This window comes from Crocodylus siamensis, chromosome 9, assembly GCF_052110815.1.
Source record: "Crocodylus siamensis isolate JL-2025a chromosome 9, ASM5211081v1, whole genome shotgun sequence".
In the NCBI taxonomy this organism is placed as follows: Eukaryota; Metazoa; Chordata; order Crocodylia; family Crocodylidae; genus Crocodylus; species Crocodylus siamensis.
The window spans coordinates 58,542,883-58,565,011 of record NC_143403.1 but is presented as its reverse complement, the minus strand read 5'-3'; the positions used below and the strand labels follow the sequence as shown (position 1 = coordinate 58,565,011).

At 49.8% G+C, this 22,129-nt stretch overlaps 1 protein-coding gene across 6 annotated transcripts in view; it reads right to left on the bottom strand.

Moving 5' to 3' along the window:
* Nucleotides 1–8,587: 8,587 nt before the first annotated feature.
* Nucleotides 8,588–22,129, bottom strand: part of THADA (THADA armadillo repeat containing) — a 35,095-nt gene continuing 21,553 nt past the window's right edge. Inside the window, exons 19-30 of one of the 6 annotated variants that reach the window (XM_090062773.1) lie at nucleotides 20,447–20,551; nucleotides 19,629–19,829; nucleotides 19,051–19,201; nucleotides 18,331–18,577; nucleotides 17,728–17,964; nucleotides 16,928–17,153; nucleotides 15,794–16,000; nucleotides 15,163–15,401; nucleotides 14,433–14,615; nucleotides 13,379–13,645; nucleotides 10,838–11,043; nucleotides 8,588–9,999 (exon numbers count right to left, since the gene is read on the bottom strand). In XM_090062773.1, the coding sequence (XP_089918899.1) occupies nucleotides 9,740–9,999; nucleotides 10,838–11,043; nucleotides 13,379–13,645; nucleotides 14,433–14,615; nucleotides 15,163–15,401; nucleotides 15,794–16,000; nucleotides 16,928–17,153; nucleotides 17,728–17,964; nucleotides 18,331–18,577; nucleotides 19,051–19,201; nucleotides 19,629–19,829; nucleotides 20,447–20,551 (2,529 nt within the window). In that variant the 3' untranslated portion in view covers nucleotides 8,588–9,739. Of the gene's footprint in view, nucleotides 10,000–10,837; nucleotides 11,044–13,378; nucleotides 13,646–14,432; nucleotides 14,616–15,162; nucleotides 15,402–15,793; nucleotides 16,001–16,927; nucleotides 17,154–17,727; nucleotides 17,965–18,330; nucleotides 18,578–19,050; nucleotides 19,202–19,628; nucleotides 19,830–20,446; nucleotides 20,552–22,129 lie in introns of those variants that run through there. The other 5 variants (XM_090062772.1, XM_090062774.1, XM_090062776.1 and 2 more) reach the window with 5 other exon arrangements.

Sequence of the window (22,129 nt, the reverse complement as noted above, 5' to 3'; positions counted from 1 at the left end):
CAGCACAGCAGCAGCAAGGGATCTCGGAGTCATAGTTGACTCAAAGATTCACATGGGTTGACAGCGTGATGAAACGATCAATAGAGCTAACTGAGTGCGATCGTGCATTAACAGGTGCATCATGCCAAGGTCTAGGGAGATAATACTTCTCTTCTATGTGGCACCGGTAAGGCTGCAGCTGGACTACTGCATCCAGTTTTGGGTGCTGTGCTTTAAGAGGGATATGGATAACTTTGTGAGGGTCCAGAGGAGGGCCCCTTGTATGGTTGGGGGCCTACAGGAAAGGTCCTATGGGGAGAGGTTGAGGGACCTGGATCTCTTCAGTCTCCGTAAGAGAAAGCTGAGAGGGAATTTGGTGGCTGTCTACAAATTTGTCAGGGGGGGTTGAGGGCAGCAAGGAATAGGAGATGCTCTGTTCACCAAGGCGCCCCTTGGAGTAACTAGAAACAACAGCCACAAACAGAGAGCAGATTTAGACTAGACATTAGGAAGAACTTCTTCATGGTGAGGGCTGCCAGAATCTGGAATGGGCTCCCAAGAGAGGTGGTGGTCTCCCCTGCCCTGGGGGTCTTCAAGAGGAGACTGGACAAGCACCTGGCTGGGGTCATCTGACCCCAGCGCTCTTTCCTGCCCAGGGCAGGGGGTTGGACTTGATCTACTGAGGTCCCTTCTGACCCTAATATCTCTGAAAACTATGAATGCCAACAAAACAGGTCCAAAGGGATGGTACAAAGTAGACTGATGCTTATGCAGGGCATGAACACCAGGCTTTGCATGGCCCCAACACAGAGCCAGTCCCTGTCTCAGACCTTTTGAGGAAGTCCCACCACTGGTCCCAAAATGCACAGGATTTCTGTTGTCCTGCTAGTTCTGCCTGTGGGCTCACACTCATTTCTGCAGTTTGCCCTGTGGGATGAGCCAGCCCATATAGGTGTGGACTGAGGATGCAAGGCTCAGGGGCAGGTTTTGGCTCCTGTCTCCAGCAGTAAATAATTGCCCCTCAACTGATAAAGGTCCCTTCTGAAGGGGGAGCATGAAGGAGATGGCTCACAGAGTCTAGTGGAAAGGGGGTTGAATATTTCCAGTATTCCTCTGCCTCATACAGTCATCTTCCAACTTCTGGCTAGAGGCGAACGCCCAGACCCCCACCCAACCCCTGCAAATCTGGTGTTGCAGGCCATGCAGACAATGTCCTATTCCCAGACCAAAAGGAACACCCCAGGCCCCCCAGCCAAACCCTTGATACCCAGGTGGGCCTGTGAGCCTGGCTCACCTAATTAAAATGGCATTACCCAAAGGCCAAAGTTATAAAATGCCAAGGCTCAGACTGTCAAACACGGGTGCCCATGTTTAAGCTTTAAATCCAAAGGGAACTGCTGCCAAAAAAGGTCCTTGTCCAGATGCCTCCAGGTGGCTTTAAGCCCAGCTCCTTAATGGTATTAAGACACCTAATTAAGGCACAACACCATCACAGCTCATGTACCTTCATCTACCCCAGCCTGAGCCAGAGTCCATAGGGAAATGACAGCCCAGAAGTGGCAGAGGACAGAGCTCATCCTCCCACCAAGAGTCTGGACACCCCTTTTAGGTTGTGAAGGGGGAGCACGGGGCATTTTTAAATCCCACCACAGATGCTGTCAGATGTGAGAGAGAAACCGCAAGCTCCTCTCCGTGTGACAGGCTGGCCTCTGCTCGCCCTCCACACCCCACAGTTGCCCATTATGGGGAACTTCTTCCCAGCCTGCCTTGTTACGGCCAGCCCTTTAAATGCGGCAGAGCCAAGCAGTTTACACAGGTTGCTGCCTCTCTCCTCTTCTCTAGCTGGTGAGTCTCTTTGCCTCTGCTTTGTTTTCTTGCTGAGGGGACACGTTCTCAGGGGCCCGGCTGCTCCTTGCCAATGATTCCTCTGAGATCCTTTCACTTTTCCTAAAGGCTTTTCCTGCCCCCAGGGCTCTTGTGCTACAGGTCAGTGCTGCAATCCCCCTCCAGCTATGCAACTGCTGCCAGGGTGCTTCTAATGCACCGGCTCCTCGGTGCTGGCTGGCTGCGGAGAGGGCAGGGCGCAGGCTGTGAGCACCACACGCTCTCCTCCCACCCGACTGGAAGTAAGTGCGTCATTTCTGTTTTGGCACGCTGACAGAGAGCCACCCAGCAGGCTCGTTTTTGTCTGTCTCCTATCAAGGGGAATTCAAACTGTGCTCATGCCGACTGCTGGATGTGAGACTGTGTCTCTCTGGTCCTCCTGACTCATTCATGCTGTTTGTCCGAGGAAGTCTGAAGTGTTTGGTGGATGCAAATAACTAGTGTCAGGATTAGGCTGTGAACTAATTAGGCCAGTTGAGCCAGAGGCTTTGACTGCTTGCTTACCTCCCACAGGTCCAGGGTCAGCGCAGTAGGTCTGCCTGGTACCAGCTGTTTTAGCTGGTGGATGATCCATCTCAGCTGTGATGCTGCTCCAGGCAGATGTTTGGTTGCTGGAATGTCTTTCATGAGATCACGGTGGGATATGCAAGGTGGGAGTGACAGAGAACCGAGCCATAACTTAGTATAGACATTACAGGATGTGTGTCTGAGCCAAAAGGCCTGGAAAGAGTCAAAAGATGACAAATGAATTTACTCTCATGGGTCCTGGCTGGCCTCCTTGTGTATGATGGGCTAATCCAAACTCCCTTGCATTTTGGGGAAGGCTGGCCCCTGATCCGAGTTCTTCCTCTTGTGTCTGTCTCTACAAAATGAGTGTATGCTGGGATGGGAAAGTAGATCCAGTTCACAGGCTGATTACTGGGTTTTGGATACAAACACTCGGCCTGATCCTGACTCTGAGACCATGGAGGTGAACCAGCAAACCACACTTCGCACTTGCAGACTCTGACGGTATCTCCAAGATGGGCAGTTCTGGTCGCAGGTGTGGTATAGGGCCATCACAACACGAAAATGATCCACTTGACAATGTCACCAGGTTTGATCAGTCCCTACTTCCAGCTGTTTAGCTTGCACTTTCAAACTCTAGGAAACAGGAGTGCCAGGGACTAGGCAGCTCCTATTGCCTGGTACCCTGGGGTTGAACCTGGATTCCTGGCTCTGCAGCTAACCTGGCTGTGCCTTCCAAGAAACACATGTAGCACTGGTGCTTTAATGTGTGAGAAGACCTGTAATGGAGTAGGGACCTGGGAGGTGACGCAGGGACTGTTTTTCCTCCTGTGTAAGGGCCTCCCCAGCCTCTGTTTAAGAGCATCAGAAATAAATGGTGCAATGCCAGGGATCTGGTGGGCAGAGCTGGAGGGCAGCCGATGTGCCTGATCTCTGAATCCACAGAGCTCTGCCACCTGGTCTAGTCTGTAAACGGATTCATCTCAAGCAGCTCACTCGGTGCCTGGGTGGACAAGAACCGGCGCCATTCTCTGCACCGCGGTGCGGGCGAATGCCGTGAGCCTGGGAGTCTTCTTCAGATAACAGTGCTGGCAAGTTGACCCATACTTGCAAACCAGGCATCCGCACTACCCAGCACATCTGGGAAGACTGGATCCTCTACTCATTCCCCCTCCTTCAGCATTTCACACGCCGCCTTGGGAGAGACCCAAGGAGCTGAGCATCGGCTTGTGTTGTAATGCCCCCTGCGGGGCAGATGAGGACAAGACCTTGGTACCTCATTTGAGCAACTTCACACAGACAACAACAAAATCCTGTACTAGGCCCCACAACATTTCGCTTGCCCAGCAGAGCTGGCCTTTTCCTTGGGGGTGTCACCATTGGAGGGGATCTTCTGTCCAGGCCTGACTGTATTATCATCTCAAGAGGGGAGCAGTTTTCAATGAATGCATTTCTCTAGTAAATAACTAGTATCCCCCGCCTGCAACTGGGGAAATGGAGACTGGAGTGACTTGCCCAAGGTGACACAGGGAAGTAGCGTACGAACTGGGAGCACCCCCTTGACATCTGCCTCCCAGCCCCCTGCTCTGAGCCCTAGGGAGTGCCTACCCCATCTCTGGCAGTGATAAGTCGATTATTTTCAAATTTAGTAAGACCACTGCAGCATTTCAATCTTCAGAATGTGATACAGCTTCATTGCTAGCCCTGGGCCACGATCCAGTCGTGATGTGTGAGATGGAAAGCACCCAGCAGGGCTGGCAGGAGCCAGGTTACGTTAGACTTGGCCTAGTTACAAGGCTTGGAAGCCCTGGGAGCCGACAGGCCTGGCAGCCGTGGTGCTGTTTATTTTAAGAGCAAAATTTCACCTTGTGAATCATTTCCTTTTTGTTTTCTGGGTGGCTTCTCATTTTAATTGGTAAACCAGGTGGTAAACACGTGAAGGAAACCAGTTCAAAACCATTCAACCAGTTCAAAACCATGCAAAATGTGGGTGCTCTGCCTAGGGCAGGAGGTGCTAAGTGGCTGAAGCATTAGGCTCCTTTTCGGGTATGTCCTGCTCCACAGGGACAGCCCCAAACATGGGCCAGCCTGTCCCTGTGGGGGCTGGGGGACATGAGTTATGAGGAGAGGTTGAGAGAACTGGGCTTGTTTAGTTTGGAGAAGACCGAGGGGGGATTTAATAGCAGTCTTCAAGTACCTGAAGGGGGGGTTATAAAGAGGAGCTTTATAAAGAGGAGCCAGACCATCCTCGGTGGCGGTAAATGCCAGAACAAGGAGCAACGGTCTCAAGTTGCAGCAAGGGAAGTTTAGTTAGTTATTAGGAAAAACTTTCTCACAAGGAGGGTAGTGATGCACTGGAACAGGTTACCCAGAGAGGGAGTGGTATCTCCATCTTCAGAGATTTTTTTAAGACCTGGCTAGGTCAAGGCTTGGCTGGGATGATCTAGTTGGGGATGTCCTGCTTGGAGCAGGAGGTTGGACTAGATGGCCTCCTGAGGCCCTTTCCAATCCTCACTTTCTATGAATGTTGCTAAATATTTGCCTCCCTGGGAGAGCAGCTAGGTGGAAATCTGACTGGTATCACCAGACTGGCTCTCTGATGCCAAAACATTTTTTTCCCCCCTCCTCTAAGGTCCCAATATTTTTGAGGGGGGAACCTGGTCTGATGCTGTCCAACAAAGACATCTCAGGTATGCTCTTCCCATCTCCCATGTTGGCTCATCCAATTGATGCAGTGCTCATCCTAGCTCGTCACAGAATTGGGCGTATTGGGTACATCTACACAAGATGTTTGCTGCAGATTTGACTGCACGTGTGCCCCTATTGGGCTGCAGTAAACTAATTTGCTCTGCAGCAGCATAGTACTTGTAAATACAAGTACTACACTGCTGCAGATTTTTTTGCTCTGTAGCAGCACATGTATAGGTGCTGACGTGGCCAGCTGGCCCCCAAGGGTGCTTCAGTGGGAGGACTGCCTGCTGGTTCGCTCTGCACTGAAGCACCCTTGTGTCCCAGCTAGCCCCTCTGCAGGATGTTCAGCTGGCAGGAGCAGCCCCGGGTTGGCAGGCTGACCCCCTCCCCTCGACTCCACCTGACAGCCAGGGCTGGTCTGACCCGGCTCGGTGCTGCAGTCTTGGGCCCATGTTCAAATGGCGTCTCCGGCTTTACATGGATAGAGCACGTCTCCCTTAGGGGTTTGCACTGCTATGACTACCTCCAGTTACAGTGCTGGGCTTTTCTCTGTGACATAGTTGGTCCAGTAAAAGCGATCACCCTAAGAAATCCTTGCCTCTCACAATTTCTAGACCATTGCTGCTACATCACTTACACTCCCTTTAAACAACCAACAACCTCCTTTAAATGTTAGTGAGATATATCTGTGTGCATTGATATTTATATCCATACGTATACATAATATAGCTTTATATAAAGCACATGGCTCTTTGTAAAACAAAGCAGACAGGGCTTCACTTGAGAGTTCATAGACTAAAACAACTCCGAAGAAAACCCTCAAACATGGAAAGGCAAGCAGAACAGACAGGTGAGGAGTTACCATCCATCCTTATACACAGGTAAGTGACAGGGACCAGGGTAATGCTAAACGTAGGGGGCCAGTGCACACATCCACAGGAGGCCTCAAATGCCTCTACACAAAAGCTTGTAGTATGGGAAACAAGCAGGAGGAACTTCCCCTCCTGCTAGCCGACACCAACCCAGACATAGTGGGGCTCACTGAAATGTGGTGGGACCCAACGCATGACTGGGCGGTGAATATCAAGGGCTATAGGCTGTACAGGAGGGACAGGACAGGGAGGAAAGGCAGGAGTGTGGCGCTCTACATCAAGGAGGAATACACATCCTCACCAGGTAGCACAGGGTCAGAGGAGGGGCACTCTGAAGTGCTCTGGGTTAGACTAGAACGCAGTTGAGGGGAAAGAGACTTAACAGTGGGGGTCTCCCTACAGACCTCCCAACCAAGGGGAAGAGCTAGACCAGGAATTCTTAAGTCAGCTCACGGAGGTAGTTAGGTCGAAGGATGTGGTCATCATGGGGGACCTGAACTTCCCGGACATCTGCTGGGAAGAGCAGTCAGCCAGGTCTGACCGCTCATGTAGGTTCCTAGCCCGAATGCAGGACTTCCATCTAACCCAGGAGGTGCACAGCCCCACCGGGGAGACGCTTTGTTGGACCTGGTGCTGGTCACAGGAGACGACCTGGTGAGGGGGCTGCGGGTGCTCGACTGCTGCGATTCACCATCCAGCACAAGGTGGCAAAGGCCTGCAGCAAGGCAGCAGCCCTAGATTTCAACCTGGTGGCCTTCTACAACCAGGTCACCAAATCCTTAGATGCAGGGGTAACAGAGGACATAGTCTTTCTGGACTTTCGGAAGGCCTTCGACACTGTCTCTCACCCCGTTCTCATTAAGAAACTGGGGGACTGCAGTGTTGACACCTGCACAGTCAGATGGGTCACCAACTAGCTGGAGGCCGCACCCAGAGTGGTGGTGGACGGGTCATTTTTGACCTGGAGGGATGTGGGCAGTGGGGTCCCCCAGGGCTCGGTCCTCGGGCCCGCACTGTTCAACATCTTCATCAGTGACTTGGACGAGGGAATAAAAAGCACCCTGTTCACATTTGCTGATGATGCTAAGATGTGGGGGGTGTGGGCATGCTAGAAGGGAGGAATAGGCTGCAATCGGACCTAGACAGGTTACAGGGGTGGGCAGATGAGAATAGGATGGGATTCAACACTGACAAGTACAAGGTGCTGCACCTGGGGAGGAAGAACCGCACCATACCTACAGGCTGGGGAACTCCCTTCTCGTCAGTGCAGAGGCAGAAAAGGATCTTGGAGTCATCACTAATGCCAAGATGAACATGGGCCGGCAGTGTGGGGATGGAGTCAGGAAGGCCAACCGCACCCTGTCATCCATCCAGATGCATCTCGAGCCGGTCCAAAGAGGTGATCCTCCCTTCTATGTGACACTGGTCAGGCCGCAGCTGGAGTACTGCGTCCAGTTCTGGCGCTGCACTTCAGGAGCGATGTCGACAGCATGGAGAGGGTCCAGAGGAGGCCACACGCATGATGAGGGGGCAGCAGGGCAGGCCCTACGAGGAGAGGCGACAGGACCTGAACCTGTTCAGCCTCCACAAGAGAAGGCTGAGGGGGGATCTAGCGGCCTGTTACAAACTAGTCAGGGGGGATCAGCAGGCACTGGGGGAGTCCCTGTTTCCCCGAGCACCGCCAGGAGTGACCAGAAATAACGGTCACAAGCTGGCAGAGGGTAGATTTAGGCTAGACATCAGGAGGTGCGACTTCACTGTCAGGGTGGCTAGGGTCTGGAACCAACTTCCAAGAGAAGTGGCGCTGGCTCCTACCCTGGGGTCTTTAAGATAAGGCTTGACAATCACCTTGCTGGGGTCATTTGACCCCAGTACTCTTTCCTGCCACGGCAGGGGTTGGACTTGATGATCTGCTCAGGGCCCTTCCGACCCCCTCTATGCGGCACTGGTCAGGCCGCAGCTGGAGTACTGCGTCCAGTTCTGGGCGCCACACTTCAAGAGGGACGTGGACAATATGGAAAGAGTTCAGAGGAGGGCCACTCGTATGATCAGGGGTCAGCAGGGCAGGCCTTATGAGGAGAGGCTACGGGACCTGAACCTGTTTAGCCTCCACAAGAGAAGGTTAAGGGGGGACCTTGTGGCCTGCTACAAACTGGTCAGGGGGGATCAGCAGGTATTGGGGGAGTCCCTGTTCCCCCGTGCGCTGCCACGAGTGACCAGGAATAACGGTCACAAACTGGCGGAGGGTAAGTTTAGATTAGATATTAGGAGGCGCTACTTCACAGTCAGGGCGGCTAGGGCCTGGAACCAGCTTCCAGGGGAAGTGGTGCAGGCTCCTAGCCTGGGGATTTTTAAAAGGAAGTTAGATGAGCACCTTGCCGGGGTCATCTGACCCCGGTGCTCTTTCCTGCTAAGGCAGGGGGTCGGACTAGATGATCTACCTAGGTCCCTTCCGACTCTAGCTACTATGAAACTATGAAACTATGACCCTACTAAGTATAAAACTATGAAACTTACAGCAATCAGATGAGTTCACTGTAAAGGTGAGAAGTGTTGGAGCCCTGCAGTTCTCACTGGAAATTAGCCTAAAATTTACATTCAGTTAGAAATTCTGACACTTCAAAGCTCAATAAATGTTATTTTTAAAACACTTTGAGAAAAACATTTATCTGCCATGTCTGTTGCCTTAAAATGTAAATCAATGCATAAAACAATAGCACTGATGGGTCAACTTCTGCAGCAGGTATTTACTTGTTTCTTCTGTAGTATCTGTATTTCAATAAAAGCTGTCGGTGAAGCTAGGATTCCTTTGCTTTCCACAAAGTGGGAAGCAAAGGAAAGCTGTTGGAGGCTTTGCTGAGTACAAGTAGTAAAATATCTACTATCCTGTGTGTATGTAACTCTGGAGAAGGGGCTGTACTGGGGAGGCACATGCTGCACAAGATGAAGTCTCTGGTACCAGAAGGTCATTGCTTCAGCAGTTTGGACTAGACTATGAGAACTGAGTAAAGGAAGCTGAAACTAAGAATGTGTCTGGACCCTGGGAGATCAGAGGGCATTTGCTAACTTACTGAAACCCTTTTAAAACAGAAAGCCCACAGAACGCTTTATAATAGTGAAGAAAATATGAGCCCGACTGGGATTCTTTATGCATGATAAAATCCATGGCAGCTAGAGTTTATTACATTATTCAGTGGCTCCTTATAACAGGAGACAAATTCCTGGTTAAAAACTGTAAGTTCAGAAACTTAAAAAAAGTAAGTTCAGCTGAGTAGATGGATCAGAGCTGGAAATGACCGTGTCCCTTGGGGAGTACCTTGCTTTATTCTCATGAAAACAGAAGGCAGCCTGTGTGGGAGTTTGGGGAGCACCGAGGAGGCACTTGGAGCTCTTTATGAAGAGCAGGAATACAGGCTCAGGCTGACACCTTACTAAAATTTTGTACTGTTGGGAGATCTTTATAAGGTTGCTCCTAATGAAGAACTGAAAACTGTCACATCCTGGTCTGATGCAAGGAACACGGGGCTGATAAAAGAAGTCTGATCTGGGATACCTTTAAGATAAGGAGAAGGTAAAATTATTCCAGATAGTAGGCCCTCAAAGCACTACCCTTTCCTGCCTGTTGAACTGGGGTTACCTGAGTTATGTCAGTTAATTAACCACTCTGGCTGGCTACCAGCAGAGGACAGAGCAGAGATCCAGCAGTGTCTCAGAACAGACACACGGTGCAGCACCCACACAGCACTCTGCACTTCCGCTAAGGCTCTTGGTGACACAGCACAGCACTGTCCTGTCACAAAGGACTATCAGAAAGCCCTGGCATCTGTTGCCCCATGGAGTAAGGTGGAAGTAGGAGCCATTCCCTGCTGAGCCAGGAGTTGCTCTATCAGCACAAGCTCCTGCCTCAGCTCCTGGGAAGAGCAGCTGATCTCGGAAGCGCTGGCGTTGGTCTGTTCCAGAGTCTCCAGAGCACGAGCCAGCAGCCTTGCGTTCACCAGCAGCACGGTGGTGGCAGTATGCACCTTGGCACATGCCAGCGCCTTCATGTGCAGTGGTGTAATGGCATCTACAACACAGGGAGCAGGAAAAAAACACAACATTAATCAGTTACCTGTGCACATCAGTCACTTGTGAGGACAAATGGGATGACAAACATCCCCATCCTACAGCCCTGTTTCTCTCCTGCAATCTGCTAACTGACAAACCTAATTCATGCGTCAACAGTGAAAGCAGAGAGAGCTGCTGTATCAGAAGCTGAACTACCAATGAGAAACCTACAAAGCAGGACAAGGAGTAACTCTAAATTCCCCCAATAGACCACTAGCTTTGTTCAAGGACAGGTGACTCTTAAAGAACCGCCATCACCCCAGATGTGATTTGGTGCTTAAGCCTGTCCTATACTGCTTGGTATGTTTAGTGTCTTCATTTACAAAACTCTCCAGTATATAAGATGGAGCCTGGCAGCTCCACTGGCTGTTTGCCTCTGTATACCCAGGGATACATCGGGCGCAGCCAGATAGCTCTAGGACTCAGACTCTACTGCATGTTTCCTGGCTGATGGCAGAGAACTGATTATGGAGGTAACAGTAGGGGGATTTTGAGATGCAATTCCCAAGTAACCAAAGCCTCCAAGCCCATATATCCTTGAAAGCATTGTTCATGGTCTGTTAACAAGATGCAGCCGAACTCTGGAAAGCTTGGTCAGAAACCAGTTTGTGTTCTGCTTACTCCATCTTTTAGAGCTATAATTCCACCACTAGAGAACTGAAAGGACTGGTGCATCATGTATGCCCTGCGTATAATGGAGCCTGTATGTTTTGAATGGATGTTGCATACGTGCTGTGGGCTACCTGCCAGCCCACTGTGGAAAGGGAATTAGATGCTCTGCCAGTGTAGCTACATACCTTGGCTCCACCAGTGCTTGCACTGCTGCAAATTGTGTAAGATACCAGGACCAGTGGCTCTCAGCCAGTGTAACACAGACTCCCAAAGCTGGGTGCATGTGGACACACCGTCTAGCATTTGGAGGAGGAAGGGGAGCAGTATTCGGGATAAGACAGCTGGCTCTGCAAAAACATTTGGTTCATCCTCCTTATACAGACTGATGACTCTGAAAGAGAAGCCAGATCCCATGGTGAACCTTGTGTGGGGTCTCATCCATCTGTTCCTTTCCCCACCATACACACAGAAGCTACTGTTGAATTTCACAATGACCTGTTGATGTGATACTGAGGCAGTGGGGGCTGTATAACCAGACAAACACTATGTGGGGATTTTCACATATATGACTAAACCCCACAAGACCGTGGACCTCTTGCATTTATTGTATTTCCCAGTCCTGCTGCTGCTTCGATTCCTTATGGCATTGAAAGACTAGAGGCCTACTTTTTAGGAGGATGAGTCCCTCCTACTGCTTGAAGATGCTGCTAACAACACAGAGCACTTGTAGAGCAAGTTGTCACAACCCTATACCATCATCAGGTCCTGATTCAGAACAGCTCCCTTGGGAGAGACTTGTGTTCAAAGCCATGATGATCAAATGTAGGTGCAAGGTGCTGAGGAAGCACAGCCAGCAGTGAAGTCCTGGGAGTTGGGTATTCAGCCTCTTGAAAGAAACTTTGGACATGGTGCTCAAAAATGGACCTTGGCTGCCTGACCTCTGGCATCTGCGTTTGAGAATCATGGTCAAAGCGACTTGCCTGAGGATTGCTTATTCAAACTGTGGCAAAAGAGGAATCAGGTTTGGCTCCTAGCCCTGGCCCCTCTTCTCTTGCTTGGTCTAAATCCCACTTGGAAATTTTTATCAAGGACTTGACCTAAGGTGATCAGTCTTTTTGCAGCGCCTATTTTTGCATCTGCTCTTAGCAAAGCGATTCTTCCTTGAAACCTCTAAAATACCAACTGAAATGGTTTTTCGCCTGGGGATAGAGAAGACCACACTGTATTTGTTCTCTTCAGAGACAATGGCTCCTGGGAGGAGACTGAGTACCTCCATATTGGAATTGCTAGTGCACAGGGAACTAGTGATCATGTTTTTAAGCTGGATATCAGAGACTGGTCATTTGGTCTCTCTGATAAAGCTTGTCTGATTTTCCTTGCATCTTGGAGACACATGCTTCTTGGTCCTTATCTACGTAACAGTTGCTTTGTGATGCACTGCTGGCATAGCTAATGATGGGCAGATTGCTCCAGCATATGGGTTTACTACTGTTGCACCGAACCATCATAGAAGCATTCTTATGTCTAGAGCCAATATGGGGGGGACATGGCTGGGAAAAATCAGGCATGCTCAAGGCTTCCTTTGCCATAGCAATCCCCAGTGTCTGTATCAGCCCCTTGAAGCTATTAAGACAGAGAAAGCTGGAACAGCTACTCTATTATATACTGAGAGTTTGGACCAGAGTGAAGTGAATCTAGGATAGGAGAAGCACAAAGATGCATTTCCTTTTCAGTTATTTTGTATCCTTCTTGGCCACAACAGTAGGGAGGGAAAGACTGCAGCAAGACCTGGATAGGTTGCAGGGGTGGGCTAACAAAAACAGAATGTGTTTCAATAGTGACAAGTGCAGGGTGCTGCCCTTGGGCAGTAGTAACCAGCAGCACACTTATAAGATAGGAAACGCCCTTCTTGAGAGCACAGAGGCAGAAAGGGATCTTGGAGTCGTTACTGACTCCAAGATGAATATGGGCCGACAACGCGAGGTCACGGTTGGCAGGGCTAACCGGACCTTGTCCTGCATCCACAGGTGCATCTCGAGCAGGAACAAGGAGGTGATCCTCCCCCTCTATGCGGCACTGGTCAGGCCGCAGCTGGAGTACTGGGTCCAGTTCTGGGCGCCCCACTTCAGGAGGGATGTGGACAACATGGAGAGGGTCCAGAGGAGGCCACTCGCACGATCTGGGGACAACAGGGCAGACCCTATAACGAGAGACTGCGGGACCTGAACCTGTTCAGCCTTCACAAGAGAAGGCCGGGGGGGGGACCTGGTGACCATCTCTAAACTCACTAGGGGGGGACCAGAAGGGTTTGGGAGAGGCCTTGTTTCCCTGAGTGCCCCCTGGTATAACAAGGAATAACGGCCCCAAGTTGTTGGAGAGTAAAGATTTAGATTAGGCATCTGTAAGAACGACTTCACTGTCATGGTGGCTAGCATCTGGAACCAACTTCCAAGGGAAGTGGTGCTGGCTCCTACCCTGGGGGTCTTTAAGAAGAAGCTTGATGCCTACCTGGCTGGAGTCATTTGAGCCCAGTTTTTCTACTGACCAGGCAGGGGGCCGGACTTGAAGATCTACCAGGTCCTTCCAACCCGACTTCTATGATTCTATGAACACAGAACTTCAGGCACATGGACTGTGTGTGTGATGCACTGCATGTGCATGTGCATGATCCTATGCACATGCATGCATCTGACCTTATCAACAATTTTATGATCATAGCTACTCACTTCTTGGCCTCCAGCTCTTTCAAAATGCTGCTGAGATCTACTTGGGGGAGATGGCACAGCAAAACATCAAAGGTTTTTTGGTGACCCCCAAACTTTTCCAGGAGAAGCTGTAGCAGGCACGTGAGCCCTCTGTTACCCTGGATGAAGACACAACTCTCTTGAGGTGATGTTCCTGAGACCTGCTGAACATAGCTGGCAAAGACTGCAGCTTCCCGCCTTACTTCCTGAACCTCATCCTGTAGCAGGTAAATGCCCACATCTATCAGCCTGAGTGGAAAAAGAAAGCAAATGGCATTCCACAGTGCAGGGACTATGCATTCTTAAGCCATATAAATACAACGCTGGGGGATAAATTGTTTTTTTCACTGTGAAGAATTAACAGGAAAGTCCTGCTGAACCATTTAGAGGGTCTTTTTTTTTTCCTGCTTCTGGGAGGCCTTGCAGTGCGTTGTGTGTTTACCTACACAAAAGCCACAGGCTCTGTCTACAAGAGTTTATATTCAAAAGAAATAAAGGAAACAGCTGCATAGTAGGGAAAGGCAGATACAAGAGTGGTCAGGGGGGTAACTGGCCACCTCTGGAGATTGTTTAATAAAGATGCTATCTTTGCCTTTTCATCTGAGGACATGCTGTATTCCTGTAACCTTGCCACCACCGTCACTCCGGCCAAAGCACCCACAACAAATTATTTTGAGTATTTCTATACAGATGCCATGAAAGAGTTTGTTAGCGTCTTGTTTTGTGACACAAATCAACAGAAATGTTTCAGAAATTTTTATTCAAATCCCAACAGGTAATTTTGTTTGAATTTAACCTTTCCTACACTGTGTACAACTGGCTATGGTGAGGGTAGAGAACACAGGAAGGCATTCATGTGAAACTGAGTAGGACATTTTCATTGCCCAAGCTGAGAAATGCAGAGAGGAAATGTGGGGTACTCAGAGGGAAAAGGAAGTTAGAGTTTTTTGGGTGTTAACAGTAGTCCAGGAAAGGGGCTGATGGCAAGGAAAGCCTGATGTACGTGCCAGTGGGATAAGTGGTATCGGCTACATACCGCACAGCCACTGATGTAAGAGATGGGCAAAAGCCTTCCAGGGCATTCTGCACCATATCAGCTCCTGCTAGCTTGAGAGATCTTGCTGCTCCCAGTCTCAGCACCTCACAAGAAACAGATTTACTGTATTGCTCAAGTATTAGGCACCATCGCTCCAGCAGGGAATCATCCTTGGGTTTGGAACTGTCACAGAACAGAGAAAGACGGAAGGTTCAAGGTCAGATTTAGGTCATTTATTCTATCCAACTTATCTTTTCCCTCTGGCTATGTACTAGTGAAGCTGTTGTCAGTCCCTTGGCACTGGAGCAAAACAAAAGACTGCCAAAGTGAATAAAAGAATGAAGGATGAGGAAAACTTTAGTACAACAAAGAGGATGGAAACAATGTCCTTGTTTTCACTGTTTTTAACCCTCCTGTTTTGGTGAAGATGGTAAATTAGTATCAGCCCCATCATCATGCAGCCCAGAATGCTAATGCTTGTTCCAGTCAAGCAGGTAGAGTTGGGATGGCTCAAATCGCCAAAAAAACTCAAGCAAGAGAGTAGAACTGCAAACCAGGTAACAGTACAATAACCTCCAGGATAAAAGCATAAAGGAAACAGCAAGAAGTATTTGCTCCCATAAGGGCTCTGTGCTGCCCCTCCTAAACCATGTGGCAAAACTTCTATTGCCTTCAGGCCATTGGGCTGCTTCAGTGAAAAGGCTGATAAGAGTCCTGAGAATCTACTTACCCCAGGACAAAGAGCAAGCTAGCCACGCACAATGCCTGGAAGATGAGATCTGGCCCAGAAGAGCCTGCTTCCGCCATAGACAACAGGACACCAACACATGCTGATGTAGACCCCAACAGTTTATGGGAAACAACGTGGGTCCGAGATGTAGGACTTCTGTGAAGATGCATCAAAGCCTCCAGATATGACTTCAGGACCTCTCTGTTCCTTGTATTTTGCAGTGCTGACCATAAGTTGTCCTAATTAAGAAAGGGAAGGAAGGTGCAGGCTTAACCTCCAGAGAAAGAAGGGGTCAGACCTTCCCACTGAAAAAGCCAGTAAAACTCAAGAGTTGGGAGAAGACATTTTTCTTTCTTTTAATGAAAATAAATAAACAGCTAAACAGGAGCCTAGGAGGAGCAGTGGATTAATGCTCTAGCCACTCAGCTCTGGAGACATGGTATCAAAGTCCCATCAAAGTAAGACTAGAAAGCACCACAGGTGATGGTGCTTTAGGAACCTCTAACTAGACGAGTACGTCAAAATTCAGGATGCCCAATCTGTCCCTCAATGTAAGGATCCATTTACATTAACACTGAGCAGGGCTTGTAGGTCCGCTCTGACTTAAGGCCTAAAGCAACGCCTCACTTACCAGTAATGTTTGCCGGAGAGCCTTTTCCAACTCCTTGCACCTTTCTTCTTCCCTTTCAACCACCCAGGTCAAGATGGCTAATTGTACATCAGCATCCGATTCTTGAAGGAGTGAGCAGACTGCGCCAACTCTCTCAGTGCCAGCCAGTCTTGCTGCCTCGCTGCAGAGGAAGCAGGCGATAACTTGATGGAACACAGCAGAGCCGATCTGGCAGAAAAGCAAAACAGCCATTCACATGCTCTGAATGAAGGTCCCAGATCCCCAGAACGGGGGAGGATCCCACTGGTATTGACTAGCTCTGAGTATCCTACCTCTGTGCTTGCTCAGGTAATAAAAGCACTGAATGAAATAACTGCACCAAGGTTACAGAAATGATGACTTGGTGCAGACTTTTTATTTAAAAGCATTTCTAACATCAATATGTTAAGCCTCAAAACAGCACAGGAAGGTGGACAGGCACTGTTCTGATTGTACAGATAGGAAAAGTGAGACCGAGAAAACTTGCACGAAGAGCTGGGAACAAAACACAGGAGATCCTCCAAAGTGCTGGCTGGGATGATCTAGTTGGGGATGGTCCTCCTCTGAGCAGGGAGTTGGACTAGATGACCTCTTAAGGTCCCTTGCAACCCTCATCTTCTATGATCCTCTCTGATTCCTGGACAGTTCTCTTTCCCAACAGATCATGCTCTGACCCCCTGAGTTTGAGAGTGATGATGACAACTCATTCCTCTGCTTTAATCCACACCCAACAAAGAGTTTCCAGTGGTCAATGATTCCCCTGACAGTTGGACTCTGTGCTAGGAACTTATTCTTGTTGTACTGTATGATTCTGATGATAAGCTGAAGTCTTTCCCCCAAAACAAATACAGATTGCACTCTACTTAAACACAGGGTCAGCCTATTAGCAGGTCTCAAATAATCCGCCTAATTTGTGACACTCTCACAGAAACGTTTGAACATGTTGACATCTGAAGGGTGGGGAGCTGCTTTTTCTAAAATGGAGCCTGAAAATGTGGGGTCAACTTATATGCAGGGCTGGTTTGTAATTGGAACATGATAGTGTATTTCTCATGCTTGACATATTTCTGTGTTTCCACTTAGTCACAACAAGTATATCCTCAGGAAAGACAATACCTGGACATCAGAAGATCCTGCTTTCTGCCCAGGCCTGAGGCTGCCCAGTTCACTGCTCACAATCCTTTGGATATGCTCTACAAAACTCTGGGTGCAGGTTTCCACCAGAAGGGAGATTACTTGGAGGTAGGCAGAGCGAATCAGGGGGCACCGCTGTGCAGGGGTGACCATCCAGATGTGACCTTCTATCTGCTGAGCAATGGAAAGCCTGGCATCTCTTGACAAACTGTAAGGAAGTGGCAGAACTTAGCAGATGCCAACAACAATGGTTACTGTTCAACAATTAAATGACTAAGATGTAGGTGTGTTGGCTTGCCTCTCCCTGCAGACCTCTGCCTTACAACCTCTCGGGAGGGAGGAGGGCATTGCCTTAACTATTCAGCCTGTCTTGCCTGAGTCAGGCATGTTGTTAATGGTTTCTTTTCCCTTGTTTCTTGGGTATGTGATACAAACCTACTACCTACCCTTGCACTCAGCTAGAACATGTCATCAGCGTACAGGTTCCTGCACTGTCTACTCTGTAGCACACTTCAAACGTGATCTGCTTTAAATAAATATCCATGTGCACCATTTCCCAAAATGCTGGATTGCCACAAGCAATGGAAGGGAGTCACCAGCTGAGCTGCAAGTCTGCCTGGCTGGCAAGTACTGCTTTGACATGAATTTCAATGTTACACTGGCCATCTCCATACTAGGCCCTCCACACTATCAGCCTGGCTTTGGAGTCAGCATCACAAGGCTCATCCTACAGCCAAGGGAACTGGAGGTTGTAAAGGAAAGACAAATGGAAACTCACTCACCAGTTCATGGCCAAAGCCTGAGCCAGCACAGCCCTGATCTGGAGGAGCTGCCCATGGAGGGCATTGTGAGATAAGATGCTTCCTGGCTTATTCAAGTCACCAGCCAACCGCAGCAGGATGCTCCCGTATTCAGAGGCAGGGACAACAGGAACCAAAGCCTTGGCTGCCATGGCTCGCACAGCATAGATAGGGTTTCCCGCAAGCTGAAGCAGAGGCTCCAGAAAACAGGTAGAGATGCTGCAGAGTAAAGGCATAGCAGGACACAAGATTAGGCCCCTGCTGGTTATTTTCCCTGCTGGATGGAGTTTAAATTAAGAACTAGGAAAGGAATCTCTTTATTCCTGGGCTCTACTCCTCTGTATTGGCTGGGTTAGGACAGTGTCTCCCTGACGTGTGGCTGTACTTGCTGACGAATCTCATCCTGTGTCACCATGTCATAAACCTACAGAAGGCAGCACCCTTCCCTGTTGCTGAAGAAAGCCTCTCCAAGCCACTAGCTCCAGATGTTAACTTCACTCTGGACACAGCAGTGACCCCAGTTTGCCAAACATGTGCCTGACCCCTGTCTCCCTGGAAAGGTGGCCCTATCCCCATTTTCTCTACCTGTCCAAGGCATCTGCACCAGGCTGGAGTTTTGCCAGGAGCGTGAGGATAGCATGGAGAGAGGGGCAGAGGTGAAGCCTCCCTTCCTTGGGCTCTCTTTCCATCTCCAGAGCAGACTGCAGTTCCCCCAGCAAGATGTCTTTCAGCTGGGGGTAGTGGCTGAAGAATGCCTGAGGGCTCACCCCATCCTGGGGGCGGCTATCGTCCCGACTCCGCTTCTGACCCAGCATTCGAGTGGTGAGGGCACCTGAAAGACAATGAGCAGAAGAGGCTCAGAAACTGTGTTGGGGGCTCTCTGCAAAGAAACTCTGAAAAGGTTTCATCCATTCTGCTGAGCAGTAAAGATCCTCTGATGTGTTGGCTTGTGTCCCTGTCCAGTACCTCACACTTCTCCAGCTGTGCCACCCTCCACCCCAGACGTGGCTGCATGTGAAGGACGCTGTGTGTATTAGGACACTGAGACAAGTCATGAAGCTTAGAACTCGCCCAAAGGTTGGCTCTGGATTATGCACTTGGCAAACTGTGACACTCATCCCCACCCCCACCCAACCCTATCATCACCCTAATTTCTCACATGCTTTTCTTGCTCACTCTCCATTTAGTTTCTGAGAAGATCCTAAAGGGCAGACAGGAGCCAAGGTATGGCTGCCACAGAGGTTCACTGATTATGAGGAGATGCATGCAGGCGCACAGTGTATAGTTTACAAACATGTTACTCACTGAAGAGCTGGATGGCTGCATTTCTCATGGCCCAACAAGGAGAGCCCAGTGCCTTCAGGAACAGACTCATCATAGGTGTGACGTATTGCAGCAGTGCGTTTCCCAAGCCAGAGCCGCGCACCAGGGTTTGCAGCACATGCAGTGCAGAGACCTGCAGACAAGAGCCATCGTCTCAGGGCTGCAAAGCAGCTTTCCCTGGAAAGGTTCTCAGCGTACTACAGACAGCTGCATGGGTCAGTTGTGGGCCAGGACAGTGAAGCAACAAAGACAAGAAGGTACTTTTGGGCAGCAAGAGGAAGGCAGCCTTTGGCTTAAACTAAAAGGGAAAGGGAGGTGGGTGTCTCAGTGTGGCCAACAGCCCTACTCTTGTAAGAAGCATTGGGACACTTACTGTGGACAAGAGGCCTGTATTCTGCTTTTGAAAAGAATACTACAAGCAGTACAATGACCCCATCCCCATACAGTTCATCACAGGTCAGCAAGATGCCTACTTCATCAGCAGCATCGTTACCTAAGCCACCAGGCTGGCTATCATAGCTGAAGCAGGGCTCTCCTGCTGAATCTGTGAGCTTTTTCACCTGAGGCAGGTCCAGGGTCTGGTCCCAGTTCTGGGGAAGAGGCGTGTTGGCCAGCACCAGCAGAGTCTGAATGCAGTGAGCTAGCAGAGGCCGTGACCTGGTGGAGTCCTCCCCAGTGAGGATGCATAGAAAGAGCATGGGGAAGCCAGCTGCTCGGCGAGTAATGGAGCTGCTCCTGGGGCCGCTGAGTAAATCCAAACCCTGAGAAACAAAGCCAGGTGTCAGCACCAGAAATTGCGTGTGATTCAGAGAGTGAGTGACATGAAGAGGTCAGAATGTGAGTGAAGTTTGGGAGTTCCCAGTTCCTAACCCTGTGTTTAAGGGCACCAGATACTTGCTAGTGGCCTGTCTGCCCCATGACCAGGGCAGAACTCCTGGGCTCAACAGGGCCAGGAAGGGTGGGGGCAGGGTAAGGTCTCTGGGCACTGTCTGGAGGCTGAGTTGGGGAAAGGCAGCAAGAAAGGTGCCAGGGATTCTCAGAACTTTGTCTGGGTACACAAGGCCCAAGCAAGGGATTTGGGAAATACAGCTGTTGTCTCTGAAGCTTTAATGTGCACCCTTTATGCCTCTCTAAAATGGGTCATGGGGTGTATGGCCTGAGACCCATACTACTCTAACATAAACTTAAAATTGATTAAAATGTCAACTATTCTAATGGTTCCTTCCTCTGTGTCTGAACAGTGCTGGGACAAGAGGCCCTAATCACGACTGAAGTATTTGGATGGTTTGGGGATTGTAAGATTTATACCCAATACACGAGTCCAGAACCAGTCGCATCCTTTGGCTGAATTCCCAAGAGCAGAAAATAGCTGTGGTACCTGTGCTAGTATTGTGCCTGGGATGGCTTGCAGCTCTGCATCAGGATGGTTCAGCAACGCTGCACAGAACTTGGTGAATCCCATGCTGCAGCCTTCAACAGCTCCCTAGGACAGAACAACACCTGTAATACCTTTTGCATGCAAAGGTTGCTCCAACTGGCAATGAAACAACCCTCCCAAGGGCCCCAGAAAGCACACATTTTATTTTCAGATGGGAAGACAGAGGCAGACGCATATAAAAACACAGTCAAAGTTACAGCAGATGTTGGTGTCAGAGCCAGACGTAAAAGGATGGAGGCCCCCCTGAGCCACAGCTCCAAGCTTAAATCAAGCATGCTGGCTTGTATGATGACCCACTGAAGTGGAGGGTCATCAGAGAAATGAAAAGCTCTCTGTGGGTGCAGCTAATTCCCAACACGTGGGATCAGGTAAGCCAACTAAACCATTCAGCTATCTCAAATGAGGAATCATCAGTAACCCCCTAATCTCAGGGACACCAGACCTTTCAAAGAATTTCTGAGAGTCGTCAGGTAGAGACTAACTACACTATGTGCATCTGAAGTGGTTTAATGCAATATGTCTCAGAGGATGACTGACGAAGTCCTGATAGCTGTCTCTTAGCTGAAGTAATCAACTATATCCATTAAAGAGATTCAGGTTGGCTGCTTGGACAAAAGGAAGGTGGGGCGGTAAAAGACAGAAGTGTACACAGTTTTAATTATTGCTCAAAGGGAGACATCACCCGTTTGCCTTGGTCAAGGGTTGGTAGGGACAAGGTAGTAAAAACCCTTCCAGAGTAGCTTGCTATTGAAGGCTTTCATTTATGGGGTATGTGTTCATGACCTGCACTTAGATGGAAAAATTCCATGCACTGCTACAGGCTTGGGACTGACTGGCTAAACAGCAGCTTTGCAGAAAAGGACCTAGGAGTTGCAGTAGACAATAAGCTGGATATGAGTCAACAGTGCGTCCTTGTTTCTAAGAAGGCTAACGGCATACTGGGCTACATTAGTAGGAGCAGGGGCAATGCGTAGGGGGTGCACCCCCTGCAAAAAGTCGCCGCTGACACTATTGGTGGCACCTCTGGGTGGTTGCTGCTTGCCACCCGACCTCTGACACTGCTGGCAGCATCTGTGGGTGGTCTGCAATTGCTGCTGGTCACCGCTGCTGGCGGCGCCTGGGGGTGGTCACCAAACCCTGGTCGGCACTCACCATCTCCCCCCAACCCCACCCACCGCCAGTGCTGGCGGTGTCTGTAGGAGTTCCCCTGCTTACTGCTGCAGGGCTCCTGCTGCCGCCAGCACAGCTGTGCCCCCCCAGCTGCCGGGGGCACTCTCCGTTCATGGGTAGGAGCATTGCCAGCAGATCGAGGGAAGCGATTCTTCCCTTCTACTTGGCGCTGGTGAGGCCACATCTGAAGTACTGCGTCCAGTTGTGGGCCCCCTGCTACAGAAAGGATGTGGACAAATTGGAGACAGCCCAGCGGAGGGCAACACAAATGGTGAGCAGGCTGGGGGACATGACTTGTGAAGAGAGGCTGAGGAAACTGGGCTTATTTAGTCTGCAAAAGAGAAGACTGAGAGGGGACTTAATAGCAGCCTTCAGCTACCTGAAGGGCGGTTCCAAAGTGGACGGAGCTGCACTGTTCTCAGTGGTGGCAGACGACAGAACAAGGAGCAACGG